At 44.7% G+C, this 17,520-nt stretch overlaps 1 protein-coding gene across 1 annotated transcript; it reads left to right on the top strand.

Annotated features, from left to right (window-relative positions):
- Nucleotides 1-1,127: 1,127 nt before the first annotated feature.
- ugt5d1 (UDP glucuronosyltransferase 5 family, polypeptide D1) lies at nucleotides 1,128-2,729 on the top strand (the record flags this gene model as incomplete). The annotated part of the gene is made up of 1 exon (XM_080837842.1): nucleotides 1,128-2,729. The coding sequence occupies one exon, from the start codon at nucleotides 1,128-1,130 to the stop codon at nucleotides 2,727-2,729; it is 1,602 nt and encodes a 533-aa protein (XP_080693968.1).
- Nucleotides 2,730-17,520: the final 14,791 nt, after the last annotated feature.

The raw sequence follows: 17,520 nt of genomic DNA, 5'->3' as shown, positions 1-17,520 counted from the left end.
TTCAGAGATCGCTTGGGTGCAGAACGCATTGTAACTAAGAAATTGGTCTCGCTTGCTGCCTCCACTGAGATGCTAGAAAACTCGCTTCCACAAAAAATACACAATAAAGAAGACTTCAGAAAATGGTTACAAATAGGCTACCCCAAAGTGCCATGAAAAGAAACGAAAATGACATTGAAAGGTGGTTTTGAAATCAGGCTGGTCATTATCCAGTTGTTGAGGATGCACTTAACGGTATACCCCCACCATCACTTTGCGTGTCTGGAGAACAAGACAATAGCAGTCTGTCTGCTAAATGTTCTCATCGTGATAATGGGTCATATGAATACTGTTCATGGTTAACTTAATAAAATGTGAATAGGAGATCAATCACGAAAATGCTAACGTTAGCTTTCGTTAGCTACCAAAGCAGATCCTAATATCTTCCATACAACGACAGGGATCTTTGAAACAGGTGGAACGAAGTGTGGAGTGCAAACCACTGACTGATTGTGCGTTTTACAATGACTTTATTAACAACTCCAAATATAGGACTTCTTACTTGTGCCATTTCTCGGTCTCTGATCCATGACAGCTGCATACACCGTTACACTCAACTTTCCCAGTTCCCAGCAAGCTAGCGCTGATTGGCTAGTCAGTACAGGATACAATGTGTTGATTGGCGCTTTAGAAAATCTGCAAAAAGCGCTGATTGGCTCTTTAGAAAGGAAGTTAAGACAGTGCCAAAAAGATTTTGTAATTCGTAACAGAAATCCGTAACTCGTACTTGAAATCCGTAATGCGAACTGAAATCCGTAACTGAAATCCATATCTGCAGATAGATTTTGAAAGTGAAGATAGTTTTTGAAAGTGTAGATAGTTTTTGCAAGTGTAGATACATTTCGGTTTTGAAATCCGTATCTGTAAATAGATTTTGAAAGTGAAGATAGTTTTTGGAAGTGTAGATACATTTCGTATTTGAAATCCATATCTGTAGATAGGTTTTGAAAGTGTAGATGGTTTCACTATACAAAATCAATATTACAGATACAAAATCTATATTACAGATTACAAAATATTTATGGCATTGATCTGATTCCATATGATATGCACTGATATATTTTTTTCTCCCTTCCCTTTCATAGATCATGGGGTCCAGTCATTTGCAGTCTGGAGGGAATGTAGCATTGAGAGCTGCTTTCCTTCTATCCATGTTAGTGCAAACCTGCAATGGTGGGAATATTTTAGTCTTTCCCGTGGATGGCAGTCATTGGGTCAACATGAAAATTCTGATGGAGGACCTGCACTCCCGGGGCCACACCATGACCCTCATCCGTGCGTCTTCGAGCTGGTACATTAAAGAGACGTCGCCCCTTTACACAACCATCAACGTCCACGACGAGATGAAATTTGACGATTTTTTTGACGTGTACTTGAAAAAGCAACTGGAAGTTCTGAGGGGCGAGGCATCTGTACTGAAATCCTTCACCATTCATCGGGACTTATTCGCCATGCTGTCTGATGCTCATCGGCTCACCTGCGAGATGGTGTCAAATATGCTAGATGACAGAGAGCTGATTAAACGACTGCGAGATGAAAAGTTTGACCTCGTCCTCACTGACCCGGCCATCTCTGCAGGGGTCATGCTAGCCCATTACCTTAAGCTTCCCCTCGTGCTAAACGCTCGCTGGATTTCTAGTGGCGAGGGTCATTTCGCCATTGCTCCCTCACCCCTGTCTTATGTCCCTGTGCCAGGATCTGGCCTCTCTGACGAAATGACTTTCATTCAAAGGGTAAAGAATGTCCTCTTTTATGGCCTAATCCTCTTTCAGGAGAAGTTCATAGTGGGGCCCCATTACAAAGGTTTATGTAGCAAGCACTTTGATGAAGAGTGTGACGTTCTCACCTACACTCAGGAAGCCGACATCTGGCTCATGAGGTTAGACTTTGTCTTTGACTTTCCTCGCCCCACTATGCCTAATGTGGTCTACATGGGGGGGTTCCAGTGTAAGCCATCCAAAGCCCTCCCAGAGAACCTGGAAGCCTTCGTCCAGAGTGCAGGTGAGCACGGGTTTGTTATTATGTCACTGGGGACTTTGGTCAAAGGGCTCCCTAGCGACATGGCGAATGAGATAGCAGCTGCGTTCGCCAAGCTGCCGCAGAAGGTCATCTGGAGGCATCTGGGTGAAAGGCCGTCGGCCCTGGGCAACAACACCATGATGGTTGAGTGGATGCCCCAGAATGACCTCCTGGGCCACTCCCAGATAAAAGCCTTTGTCGCCCACGGGGGAACAAACGGAGTTCAGGAGGCCATCTACCACGGGGTGCCTGTGCTGGGGGTCCCGCTGTTCTTTGACCAGTTTGACAACCTGCTGCGGTTGAGGGAGAGAGGCGGCGCGCTGATCCTGGAACTGTCCGACCTGAACCAGCACACGTTCCACAAGAGCCTACAGGAGGTTGTGCACAACAACAGCTACAGGGCGAACATGCAGAGGCTGTCCAGGCTCCACAGGGACCAGCCCATGGCCCCACTGGACCAGGCCGTGTTCTGGATCGAGTTCATCATGAGGAACAAGGGAGCTGCCCACCTGCGCACCGAATCATTCAGGATGCCCTGGTACACCTACCACTCATTAGATGTCATTCTTACGTTGATGTCTTTGGTCGGACTAATTTTGTTTCTTATTGCAGCGGCTATTAGATATGTGTGTTGCAGAATGTGTTGTAGAAAGAAATTAAAGCATGAGTGACCTGACTGGAAAGTACATTTAACCACATCAACATCTCACACAAGATGAATGAAAGTGCATGGCTCTGAACATCAGTATTTCATATATTTTGTGTATATAAAACAACAGTTGCTCATCCCTGGGGTGACAATGAAGGAAATACTGTGTAATGAAGTGATGGAAATGATAGAAACCAAACTTTTCTGTATCTGTACACGGCATCAGCATGAAGCAGAACAAATCTAGGATGGCCTTTATGTTTTGATCATGCTTTCTGATCAAGAGCTACTGAAATCAATCTTCACCAGCAGCATGTGATAAAATGTTTTCTTCTCATATACTGTCTGATAAAGAATAGTGTCTGCTAATGATTAAATGAAAAATGTCCATCCAACTTTCTAGTTCTCCATCCTCCTTAATTTCTGTGTATGCACACTATGTTTTTTATTCGGTCTGTGGTGTTTTTCATTTACCAAAACCATACATACATACCATACACTTGATCGTCACATTCTTTTTTTACTAACCACTATGCTTCATACTTGTTGTAGTTTTAACGTCCTCGTTCACAGAGGATGGAATGGTTTAAGTATAGTTTTATAAGACAGGACATTTGTAAACTGTTATTGTACTAAAGTGTTTGGACAAATGCAGGGTGCCCGGTTATGTTATTTTAAGCATGGGAGATGTGCTGCAGAAGGGTAATGTTTAGTCTACGGGGATTTGCATTGTGATTGCAGAAAGAGCACGTTTAGAGTCAAGTGAAGAGGACCTGTGGTTTGGGTTCCATCTGGTAGCCTCATGTTTCTCCACAGATAGACAGTATCAAGAGAGCATAAACAATCCTAATCGCTCACTCTCTCTTTCCCTCTTTCAAAAATACGTCTAAGTCTTTTACTGAACATTACCAATACACAAAACTTGCTTGACACAAGAAATTCCATCCTCCTCCCATAACCCTATCAGATATATGCCCCAATGTCACATGTAGACAGACACAGGGTTGACTCTTTTCTGTGAGAAGACGAGATAAATTAAACATAATCTCTACACAATGGGAATGACCCATCACTGCCATGACTGAAGTACTGACCCTTGTCGTATTAGCTTGTGATGGAAAATCAAACCAAAAAAGTGACTAAGAAATATAATGAGACCACAGGTTCAAGTTTTTATTCTACTTTTCTTTCCCTCAACTTAAGTTTGTGTTATCTGTAAATTATTTTCCACATACCTTTCACATTCTGTATAGCAAAACTGTATCACACTGTTGTTACCTACTGAATGAAATAGCAAAAGGAAAGAACGTCACCCATAACAAGAGGAGGCTGAGCTGAAGAAAATAATCTTTTCTGAGCGTAAGGGGCTGTGTTTTATGAGCTTTGTGCTTTAAACTGCCTCTACTGCAAAAACAAAGTATGCATATAAAGCACACTGGGAACTGGACACCTGCCCTGGGTCTCAGCAGCACCATCTTTCCCACACTCAGACAATGGACTGAAGTGGTGGAAGCAACCTCATGGGGCATCTTGAGAAAAGGGCCAGTTCCCTGTAGGAAAATAATATACTTAAGTTAGCTGAGTCACTTACTGTGAATAGAGTGCAATGGCAAGGTGAGAGAGTAAAAACTTCATCATTAAAAGTCTGAGCTTTGCCGGCATTTAGCATTGGCTGTATTTAGAGAATATCATAAACTAATTGTGTGCCAACCAACCAACTAATTCCACTGTCAGACTTACTGAACTAGCCATTGCATATGTTCATATACAGTACAGCTCCCAAATCCCTGAAAATGACTGGCAGGACATTCTTTTTAACATCCATATTTTAATCTAGCGTTGTTAAGGAGCTCAACAAAGATTTTTACACAAACTTCAGAGGTAAACAATATAATTATGCCACTCAATACAGCCATCCAAGGCTGTGTCCTGGGAACTCTCATTCTTAACAAACTGATAGGTGAAAATTCACCCTAGTTACCTCAGGAATACGGAGCTGCATGAAAGTATCTTTATTAGACAAACAAACAAAGACAATTGCAAATCGGGCTCCCCTCCCAGCTAGGGATGAGAACCGATAAGATTTTAACGATTCCGGTTCCTTATCGATTCCTGTTTATCGAACCGATTCCTTATCGATTCTCTTAACGATTCTTATAATTTGGTAAGGGGCGAAAAAAGAGCACAAACGGGTTTTTTACATTAATGTTCTTTTATATAAATTTCTAGAATGTTTACATACACATTTAAATAAAACTTATATAACTTAAATAAAATGTGTTCTGTTTAATATAAACGTTCATACAAATAACAATGCGCCTTCCTTACAGAAGACGTACTAACTGCAGCCTGTAACGATGACAGACTAGCAGCCTCTGAGCCCGTCTGATTTAGAACGTCATCATCAGCTTAATTGGATGGAAATGGAGATTATTTATAGAGTGAACGCTGGTTTGCACAATGAAAAAAATGGCACTAACAAAATCGCTGAATTTTCTGACCTGACATACAGCCCTTGTTATTGAGGTAAAGGACTGTATATTTTCTTGTAGGTTGCTTGGTTGTATTGCTAATAGCGAACTATTATGCTAAACACTTCTAATAGCAATGTAGAGTCCATTACAAACACAATAACGTACTGAAACATAATTACTTGTATCATGTACAAACTAGGCACTCAGTATATTTAACACTTAGCTATTGCTGCCACTGAATTGGCTACGAGAAACTTATCCATATCGAACTGTCAAACTGAGGGAGCTGCACGCGTTGCTTGCTTATTAACGGAGTCTTTTGTACAGCATAACCCTACCCTAGGACCAACAGAGGGGAGGCAAGCACTGCCCCTGCCTCTAGCCAACGGTTGAAAATAGAAGATTATACAGTTATGCTAGCCTAGTTATGTAAGTTATATATAATATATGACAATGTCCAACATCGACCATTCTGCCCAGCTGCTGCTGGCATCGAAAACATGACATTCTTGTAATGTTATACCATGTGTGCTCAAGTGCTTATTCATGGTAGATGTACTTCCTCCCTTTGAGGAAATACATTTTTTACAGAGGTTACAAGTGACCGTGTTCGCATCCGTTCGGGTGAAATAAAGCCACACTTTAGATCGCTTCTGTCGAGTTGCCATTTCTGCTGCGTTCTGACTTTATTATAAGAGTTTGCGCATGCGCAAACGGCACAGAGACCCGTTAACAGACCCGGTTATGAATTTGGCTAACGATTCCAAAGATTCGGCTCATTGGGAACCGGTTCTAAACAAGACCCGGTTCTCGGTTCCCATCCCTACTCCCAGCACAAGGCTGAAATAATCTCTATCACAAACTGAATCCTGCTTTTCTCTTTGCCAGAGGTGAGTCCTGTAGTTCTTCGTGCCTTCGTGCCCTTTGCTCTGTTGGAGTTGTGGTATTAACATGCCTTGAGTGTGGAGATTTAACCATAAACAGGACTGAGCACTACAACAAGCATCTTGAATCGGCCTTTTTTCCGTCAGTCAGTCTGGCCTAACCCCGTTCATTTTCGTTTCCGAGATGGGCGGGTGCTTAGCTTGAGGTTTAAAATCATTGGAGTTCCCTTAACCAATCAGCAACGTTTGGTAAGCATTCGGTAGATTAAACTCTTCCCAAAGCCAGTTGGGAGAAGAGCTACGACGTCCTTTCCAATCATAAAACTTACAAGACAATACTCTTGTTCTCCTTTTAATTTTCTGATTTCCTCCAGAGTTGAGACAACTTTCCCGATAGCTTTTCGTGTCTCTTCCTCCAAGGTGAGTTTTGCGTCACAGCTCTGAACTGTTCGCTGATTGGTGCGGTTGGATTTTGAGTCCTGGAGACGATTGTCAACGGGGTTGGGCCAGACTGAGTATGAGCTTGAAATCAATTCAGGCGGAAATACGTAGGCTGGTGTCACCAGGCTACCTTGAGACAGCAGTTTCCACAAAAAAAAAAAAAGTTACATGCATCTTCAATGACTTCTGCCATAGTGCCATTGAAAGTGTTCTTACAGCGGGGATTACTCATTAAGAGCCTGCAACATAAGTGGAGTTTGCCGTTTGCGCTGACGGGGGCAACCCATTTTTTAACTGACGTCACTACACAGTCCAACTGTTGTGTGACGTGCTATGCATTTCCCTACAATAGTGCAATGCAAAAGCCTTGCGAGGGATTGAAAACAGTTGGGGCTTAGCCCAGACCTGTAGGGGCATCCTCTCCCAGGGCTGTTTTTGAAACTCAGAAACAGCAAGCCTGAAAACAACCTATGGCATGCAGGGCCTGTAATCGGTCTGACTCTCAACATTGCCCCATTCATTATACCACACTGCTTTTCTACGTGAAAACATATGCACACTGACACGGTACATGTATATTGCCATAGGCAACCCATAAACTCGTGTTGATAACGGAGAAAACATTTACCAGGTTTTTATAGACAGAATTTACATGAAGAAAATCAGATGACAAAAAACGCTGAATGTCCATAACTGCTCTTGTGTAACAGTAAGATAGCTTGCTGAATCACTGAATGTCCATAACGTAAGTTATGTCTATAACTATGGATCTATGAGACCGACCGATGACCGTCACCACAGTCTAATTATGAATGATGCCATCATCAGCTACCTGTCGCGAGACCCTTATGACAACAATGTCACATGTGACTGGAGGCAGGTCCTACCGCATAAAGCGGATGCGAGGACATGGCTCTTCCTCCTTGCCTGGAACGCTTCGGTTACGTTCCGAGCGACAAGGGATGGTGACAGTCATCGATCGGTCTCATAGATCTATAGTTATAGACATAACTTACGATCTATTTCGACCTCTCTCTGACCGTCACCACAGTCTAATTATGGATGACTAGTACCAAAAGTGTCGCGAGGGACAGAGGATCCCCTTCACTAGTCTTGTTTGGCTGCCGTCATGAGAACAGTGGCGCCGACTGTAGTGGATGTCACATTGATTCTATAAAATCTGGCAAAACTACATGGAGTACTCCAGGACGCTGCGGCACACATGTCACCCAGTGCCACCCCCTTCAATGATGCCCATGAAGTGGCCATGCTACGGGTGGAGTGAGCAACCAGGCCCTCTGGGACTGAGAAACCCTGCCCAGAGTAAGCCTGAGCAATAGTGTCCACTAGCCAGTGGGACAATCGCTGTTTTGCGACTGGGTGACCCAATTGATTTTTCCCATAGCATACAAAGAGCTGATCGTGAGCCCGTCTCAATTGCTGAGTACGATCAACATAGGCCTTCAGTGCCCTAACTGGGCACAGTGTATGAATAGCCACCACTGTTTGACAGACTGGCTCAGGGTGAAATGCTTCCAGCTCAATAGTGCCATTAACTGACTGAGGGTTCAGCACCTTGGGCAGGAAAAATTGGTTTGGCCAAAGTGATACTGCTGTATCATCAGGCTTCCACCTCATGCACTCAGTACTCACAGAAAGTGTGTGCAGTTCACTCACCCTCTTGGTAGAGCATAAGGCCAGTAAAAACGCCGTCTTTTGCGTTAAAAGTTTAAGGTCTGACTGCCCCAATGGCTCATACGGGGCTGTGGTCAAAGATCTTAACACCAAGGGGAGGTCCCAAGACGGGGCCAGCAAACGCCTGCCTGGCCGTACGCGGTTTGCACCCTTTAAAAACTGTGACACCATAGGGTGTTTTCCCACAGAAAGGTCCCCTACTGGGTCATGGAATGCTGAGATAGCGGCTGCATAGACCCTTAGGGTGTTGGCTGCCCTCCTACTGTCCAAGAGGGACTGGAGAAACTGGAGTATGACAGCAACCGGGTATGTTTTTGGGTCAAGACACCATGAGGAGAACAGCCTCCATTTCTGCTTGTAGTTTGCCCAAGTGGAGGGTGCCCTAGCATTGTCTAGGGTCTCCAACACAGCCCTACTTAAATCCTTGAGGCAGGGGCTGAGGAGGGGCCAGGCCCACAGCTGCAGGACCGCTGGCCTGGGATGCCAAAAATGACCCTCCACTTGTGAAATAAGGTCTGCCCTGATTGGCAGAGGCCAGGGTTGGCCGTGAACAAGGCGCAGGAGAGTCGGAAACCAATACCTCGCCGGCCAACGTGGAGCCACTAACAGAACTCTGAAGGAGCCTTGGCATATCCTGTCCAGCACCAGTGGAATCAAGGCTATTGGGGGGAAGGCGTATAATAATCCTTCCGGCCACTCGTGAGACAGTGCATCTAGCCCCAGTGGGCCGCACGGATGACTCCACATTTGGCAATGGGTCGTCTCCCTCGACGCAATGAGATCCACCTGGGCTACACCCAAGCATGCCCACAAGCTTGTTACCACCCCCGGGTGCAGTCTCCACTCTCCCGGAGGAGGCCCAGTCCTGGAGAGGAGATCTGCTGCTTGGTTCAGCACCCCGGGGATAAACACCACTTTAGCGAGGCCAGGTGTGGAAATGCCCCAAAAGAGCAGTCTCTGAGTGACCTTGAGGCAACGCCGAGATCTTGTGCCCCCCTGGTGGTTGATGTGATAGACAGCCGAAGTGTTGTCGGTCCGTACTATAACATGCTTGCCCTGAATAAAGGGAAGAAGAGCTCTCAGGCCAAGGTGTATTGCCCTGAGCTCCAGGACATTGATATGTTCTTTGTCCCACGGGTGCTCCCAAAGGCCTCCCGCCATTCGACCCTGCCAGACTGCTCCCCAACCTGTATGGGAGGCATCTGTGGACACCAGCATCCACTTGGAAGGTAACCTGCCCAGGGGAACTCCCTGTGTGAACAAGCTGACATCCCGCCATGGAGGCAGGGTTTGCAAGCATGACTGGGTCACCTTAATCTTCCTGTGTCTGTGCCTCTGTGGATGAAGGTTGAAAGTATTCAGCCAACACTTTTTCAAGTTGACCTGGAAGCCAAGAGTCCGAATATGGGACAAAATCAACTCTGTATCCCTTACGACCTGCTCGCGGGATGGTGAACACACTAGCCAGTCGTTGAGGTAGGGCAGAATCCTTAGACCTCTCTTTTGAAGAGGTGCCAAAGCAGCTGCGACAACCCTGGTGAACACCCTTGGGGACAAGGAGAGGCCGAATGGAAGAACCAGAAACTGGTAGGCTTGTCGTTGAAAGGCGAAGCGGAGGAACGGCTGATGTTCCCAACAAATTGGGACATGGAAGTAGGCGTCCTTCAAATCTATTGAAGTGAACCACTCGCCCGGCACAATTGATTCTAGAATGTGCCTTGTCTGGAGCATCTTGAAGGGCATGATTTTCATGTGCGTGTTTAAGCGGCGCAGGTCTAAAATGGGGCGTAGGCCACCGTCCTTTAAATATATATATATCGAATAAAAGCCAGCTTGCTGTTCGCTGGTGCTCACCTTTGCTATGGCATTTTTTTGCAGCAGTGTTGCTACTTCTTCTGCTAAAACATTTGCCTTAACTGGGTCTTTTACCGTGGTAGGGTGGAACCCAGAAAAAGGTGGAGGCCGCCGCCGAAACTGGAGTCTGTAACCTCTTGTAATCGTCTCCAATACCCAAGGGTCTGAAGTTTCTCTCTCCCAACTGTCCAGGCGTAGCTGGGAGTGCACTCCTGCAGCTGCCCCACAAGTCCCATGCACGCCCCCCTCGGGCCCCCCTAATTGCCACTGACTGGGGTAGAGGTTCATGTTGACGCATCGGCCCAAGACTGTTTTGTCTGTTGGGCTCCTGGCACATGTTGCCCGACCAGGGCTGCTGATGTCTCCAGGCAAGTGTGCGCGTGCGCTGACGGCCCATTGTTCCGAATGTAGGGCGTTGAAATGCCCTTTTCACACTGTTGCGGGCACGTATCGACTCCTGAGCCTTATGCAGTACAGCCTGCGAGTTAGGAAGGAACACATTACCAGGCTGTACCGGCATATTTATGAGCTCCCTCTTGACATCCTCTGGGAGGGCCGTCTGGGCCAGCCAGACCTGTGTACGAGTAAGAGTTGGCGACGACATAGCCGAGCCTACGCCACGGGTCATCTGGGCAAGGGCTGACAAAGCCGCATCCAGAAGGTCCTTGGTGTCCTGATTACCAGCACCAGCAGTCTTCCTGACAGCAGCTTAAAGGACCACCAAGGCATTTCCGGACCGAGCAGCACGGGCAGACGCATTATAGGCCTAAACGGCCAGGCGATCAGTCCAGTCACACTCCCTCCGAGGACAATGCGGGTCTGCTGACGTTTTTGATGGTTCAAGGGAAGTCAGAGCAGCCATCTCTCTTTCTACTGGCGGCATCTTCCCCAACCCAGTCTCGGGTGGGTAAGATGCCCTGCGTTGAACTGTGGTGCCCTGCCAGGAGCATTCCAGGCCTTCCTCAGCATTTGGCAGAAGTCATCTGCCGCTGGGAGAGAGACAGTGGGACGGGGCTGTGTAATACCAGCCCAAACACCATCAGCTGGGCTAGCACCCTCTGTAGGGATCGTGAGCCCAACAATCTTTGCGGCAGTGAGGACCCTCTCCACTAGATTCCCTTTACTGCCGTCCTCGGTGCCATCACCCCCAGATGTTGAACCCCCTGGGTGGGAGGAAACATCACTGCACACATCCTCAGGGTGTCCCTGGAGTTGCTCACCCTCAAGAAAGGAGCCATGTGCATGAAGTGAGATGGCGTCAGGATGCCTCAAGCATTGCTCCTGGAAAGATGGTAGATGACCAGGTGAGGTCCCCGCTGAGTGGTCGGTCTCGGACCGTAGCTGGCGGGTTTCTGGGTTGGTTACCCTGTCGGTCAAGCCACGAATGGCAGCCAGAAGCTGGGTGTACACGTCCTCATTCTCTACCGAATGCTGAACGGGAGAACCTGGAGGACGTGTGGAGGAGCAGCAACCCTCTGAGGTACTCCTCCTTTTGGATTTATGGGAAGACTTATGGGACTGTTTGTGCTTCCGTTTTAAGGACTTATCTCCTGGGTCATGGCACTGTCCTCGATAAGTGGAGGGGGAGTCTATCAGTGGAACCGGGATGGTCTGCATGCCTGCCCTACGAGCCCTCTCCTCGAGAGGCAAGTCAAGTGCATTCGGGCAGGGGTTTTTGACATCCTCCAAGAGGTGCACTCTTCCCAGACACCCAGGGCACTCACAGTGACCATCACGTGGCTCCATGGCTGCTCTACAAAAACGGCAAGTCTGGGATGACATCTTGGGCAACACGAAACTGTAACACTGGCAAGCATGCTTGAACCTGTGACACCGTAGCAGCCCCACCGACTGTGTACAGTGGCTAAGAGGGGGCGACTCAATATGCTGTGCACAGTGGCTAATTAAATAAACGGCCAACTGTGCAGCCAGGTATCAGCCTAGCAAAGTCCCGAACACTGCGGACAGCGGTCAGGGGAACACAAGTGCAGCTTTACTGCGCACAGTGAAGTGTAAGGTGCAACAATATAAATTATATGACGTGAGCAGAATAGTGCTGCGAACAGTGATGATGGGAAAACAGCCTAATGCTGTGTAACCAGTCTCTGGTCAATACAGGAATGCAGCTATGCTCAGCGACAATTTATTATTTTTCTTTTGGCTACAGCCAGATACAAGACAAAATAAGGGTATCAAGCTTGAATCCTAGAAATAACTAAATAGATAACAAATCAGATATGGCCAATAGCCAAGCGTGAGTCAACTAAACTGTCATCCTCACACTACAGTGCAGGGGAAAAAACACCATTAATTTTATTTATTTGCTAGGGGTGAAACCCTGACTGCTGCTGCAGAGGGGAGTCAACCTATCATTTTAGCCTTGTTTTAAATTGGCAATAACAAATCAACTTTAACCATTCACCATAAACACAAGTGCTTGGTGGGAAATATGTAACTTAACACAAAATACCACCTCTGATCACGCAAACGTGCAGGGGTTTTGTTTTCTCACTGGTGAGGCCTCGTCAGAACCGAAACAATAACTACACCCGGCAGGTAAACTGAAGATTATTTAAACAATGTAACTTTTCACAAAGATAATACTACCTCCGATCACGCGAACGTGCGGGTTTTTGTGTTCTAACGATGAAGCCTCAGTCAAATTGAAACAATCACTGCACCCTGCAGATAAACTGAAGGCAATTTATAACTTTTCACCACACTACCACCATACACGCGAACGTGCAGGGTTTTGTTTTCGGTGAAACCCTGTCTGCTGCTGCAGAGGGGAGTCAGTCTACTATTTCAGCCTTCAGACTTGTTTCAACGATGCTATAATAAACAGAAAAACTTATTTTGAGCCATCCACAATACACGCAAACGTGTGGGGGGTAACAACAATTTAGAAACACTCTTACCGTGATTTGTGATTTCATCAGACACTGGAAAAGTTTAACGGAAGACTTAAAGCAATCCTCAGGGGCTCAAGGCGCCTGCACATTAACGTGGCGGATTATATATCTCCCAAATTCAAATTTACCGGGTCTCTGAAACCGAAGCGAGAAGGCAAAAGAGGAAGAGCCATGTCCTCGCATCCGCTTTATGCGGTAGGACCTGCCTCCAGTCACATGTGACATTGTTGTCATAAGGGTCTTGCGACAGGTAGCTGATGATGGCATCATTCATAATTAGACCGTGGTGACGGTCAGAGAGAGGTCAAAATAGATCTGCTATTTGTGTAAAAGTGAGATAGCTGAATCACTGAATGTCAATAACTGCTCTTTGTGTAACAGAAAGATAGCTGAATCACTAAATGTCCATAACTGCTCTTTGTGTAATAGGAACTAGCTAGCTGAATCACAGAATGGACAATAGAGAGGGAACTTGAATCTAATATTGCACCAATGTGCCATGTCACATGACAAGAGTTCTTTAAAAATGAATTTATTACAAAACCAAACATAGTTCACATTTCTCTGCCTTTCCTTGCCTCCTCAGGTGTCATCAAGTCCTCTGACATGCTTAGTTAAGGAAGCATATGGAGTTGGAAGAACAACAGTATTCAGCTCATCAGATGTTTCCATTAGCTCATTAGTCAAGACTGCACCACAGTCAAAACAAAGGAAGAACTCCATGACCTTCAGGTCTACACTTTTAGAACCAGACTCACACAGCAGATTGTTGTGAACAGTTCTGAAAAACTTTACAAATTGTCGCATGGTGAGGACAACTCCCAGTCTATGCAAGATACAGTATCAACCTCAGAAAGAAACCTGTACATAAGAACTCTGGAACGTATCATCAGTAACTCTGAATTGAATCCGCGACTGGTGAAGTCCTCTTACAGTCCAGTGACTACCACCATCCATCAAGTATTTCCTTGGTCCTTTGAACATTGATTATGATGCATGGCAGCCCTGTGAGGAGGTGTGTGTCACTGGTAATAGACAGCTGGTCAGCTTTATTTTCCAAACTGGCAGCATTACATGCAGCAGTAGTTCCCCTGGGGTACTGGGCACATCTAGCAAGCATTGCGTTATCATTACCTGGCTTAGCATACAACCTTTGTCAATGCATGCATTGATTTGGTTTGTTCACTGAACTTCATTGTTATGACATCTGTTCATGGTTAAGCATTAGGTCATTGGCTTCGCCACACCATACATGATTTGATGTTAGCTATGCTTTACACCGACACAGAGTCTTGCATGCAAACTAACCACTTTCTTTCCGAACCTGGCACTATTATCCTATGCTGTCTGCACACACTTGAATAGGTTTTAAACATAGCCACACACACACACACACACACACACACACACACACACACACACAGAAGAGACTGAAAGCTACTGCTTTAAGAAATACTTTGTTCTGACCTCAGACTTGTGTTTATGACCGTGCACATACACAGAGGGGCTTTTTACACCTGCCATTAAAATGCATTTTGGGTGATCAGATTGCAATAGGATAGTGCTTGACCTTATGAAGGTACAGGTGTAAATGGACTTAAGATACATTGAGGACAGATTGTGATCCGATTGGCCAATTCACCTCTGGAGGTGGTCAGGGATGCATTGTGACCACATTGAACACAAGCGTGAATGCAATTATGTTGTCAATCCACATATAACAACTAAGTGGGAGTACGTAACTTTGACATTTGCACGTGACTTTTCTGAACCAGCAAGGTTTTGAAAAGCCACAAAACATAATAACACAGCTTCACGGATGGCTATTATTTTCTTCTATTCTTCTTTCTTGTCGTTTTTGCTTTTCTGGACACTGGAGACACATATCAATTCCAGGTGAAAATTATAATATGCATTTTTATGCCAGGTGTATAAAGCTCCAGAGAGACATACCAACACACTCACACTCACCGACTCTCTCTCTCTTTCTCACACACACATACACATACACACACTCCCCTTTAGTTTATTATTTAGGTATATCTAGGAAGGTTAGATATTTTGTGTTTTACTTTTGATAATTTTGTAAGTAAATGCTTTTAATGATATATGCTGGGCTGTTTAATGTTGCATAAGGGTGAGTTTTGCCAACCTTTACTATTCAGAACTCCAAAAGCCTTCAACCTTTAATAGCTATTGAGATGGTACTTTTAGTTGTAGTTATTACTTGAATTATTAATAAGAGTTCCAAATTGATAGTTTAGTATATTTTATGAGACTGATTTGGGAATCCTCCTTTATTTTGACCACTATGGTAGACACCACACTGTGGCGCCATCATGTGTTCAACTTTACAGTTGTTGCACTGAATTATTGATGCCTATCTGTTAGGGTGAGATCCCCAACATTGAATTGGTGCTGTTGTCAGGATAGTACCAACATCATCTTGGTGGCCATCTTGAGGAAAGTATTAGCATTTATGCAGAACTGCCCTTACATTTATTTGGAACCCGTTAATGGTACCATTGTACTGATATTATGTTGGCACCCCTGAGTAATGTACTAACCTTAATTAGTGCCGTTAATGCCTCGAGGATGGTATCTATTTTACTTACACAGGAGAAAGACTCCACACTTCCATGGGAATGGGGCCGTCTTCACCGTTTTTCCATTGGAGGTCAGTTCTGCACGTGAAGAAAAGCTCTTGAAATTATTCACACCCAGACTTGTGGTAAGAGTGTCACAGGTAATAGGAGCAGAAGGCTAAAATACAGTTGTGCCATTAATGTCAACGAAAGCGTTTCTCATAATTAAGTTGTCATCAGACACAACCGAACAGAAGGTTACTGCACCTCAGCATCAGTTGTTTGACGACATTGATGACAAGCAAGGATTTAGGTAAATGGATCCGCTGCGGTGTCCTTTTGCTGTGAGGGAAGGGTCTGAAGCCTGGGAGGTTGGAGTTAGTCAGGAAACCATCAAGTTTCTTCTGTTAGCATTTAAACATGCTTTGATTGTTGGAACAGATTTTCACAGTACAATTTTAAAAATTGCTGTACAAGGCCTACACTTTTAGAAAAAAAAGGGCTCATGGGGGTGCTATGTAGAACCCTGGGAGTTCTTAGCCAAGGAAATAGAACCTTTTGGCTAAAAAGCAAGCAATAGAACCATTTTTTGGTTCTATATAGAACCATGAGTTCTAAGAGAGTGATGCTAGTGAATTGGTCTCAAGATGCCATTCCCCAATTTAAAAAAGCACGTCTCTAGCCCCATGATTAAAGAAACTACAGCTAAGCAACCATTGTCATTAAAAGGCCCATGTGAATGAGAAGCGAGCCTTTTAGACTAGCGTAGATGCCAGCCTTTTAGCAGTGTGATGTTCACCACACATTCAGGTATTCAGACGGTTGCGACCTTGCAGCCTCTCGCTTGCTTGTGAACTTATGTCACCCTAAACCCCAAACCTTATAACTTTGTCAAATGAAATGGTTTTTCTGATAGAGCATAGTTGAATAACAGTTTGTTATGACAATCATGGTGAAACTATTTTACAATTTACCTTTGGGTATTTTGGTGTGCGAGCATTTCTTCTCGAACTCGAAGACAAAGTGGATACAAATAATTCTAAGAGGAGGCTTTAGCCCTAACATCCACCTACAAGTACAGCTCATGATAACATTAAGGATAGTTCCATATCAAAAGTGCGCAGTTGAACAATTACGTAATGTTAGCGCAACACAGACTGCCACACTGTTTTTCTAAAGGTAGCAATTCAAATATGCAATTGCAATATGGCCGCCGCTGAGCGGTTTTACTGTCATGGCGAAATATAAATTCAAATAGATTAAATAAGCTTTTTCTTACTGTCGATCATAATTTAACCACAGTTAAATACGTAGGTAGCCTACATTTTTACGACTCTCCCCAAACTTTCTGAGATTATTTATTTTTTCCAAAACTTGTGGCATGGACAAATTCCATAAATGTTTCAGGTTTGTCTTGACCGTACAAATACAAATCCTAATAAGTCAGTTGGCTGAAATGGTAAAAGTGTTATTTTTGTACTGAGGAAATTAATTTCATTTTGTAGGATCATTTAGGCTACAACAGTTGAGCAGATCAGGCAAAGTTGCACATGTTAGGCCTATATTTTACAGATGGTACTGGTTAGGTCGGTCACAGTTCGACGGAAACATTAGGCAATGTGAAACTACAGTTTGTGGTGTTCTTACAAAAAATAAATAATTGCATAAACAATTAAGCATTGCTTTTACATATATTTTAATAATGAACTTTAAATAAGTTGGTCTGTGCTTCAAAATAGGCTATTGGCTATAGACATGGCGTGTATGGATATGATATAATATCCAAACGGTTCTTTTTGGTGAGTCGGAAGTTATTTATTACATAAATAATATTTTTCCCGTGGTCTGTGTCTGTGTGCACATTGAAAGACTCTGACTAGTTATACAATGGTGCCCTCTACAGGAAGACACAACAAACTGCAAGTTTACTTGAGGAGTCACCAACTTCATTTTCAAGTAGCCTATTAC

This window comes from Sprattus sprattus (assembly GCF_963457725.1).
Source record: "Sprattus sprattus genome assembly, chromosome: 1".
Taxonomy (NCBI): Eukaryota; Metazoa; Chordata; class Actinopteri; order Clupeiformes; family Clupeidae; genus Sprattus; species Sprattus sprattus.
The sequence above is the reverse complement of the archived record's forward strand: the minus strand, read 5'-3'. Positions and strand labels throughout refer to the sequence as shown.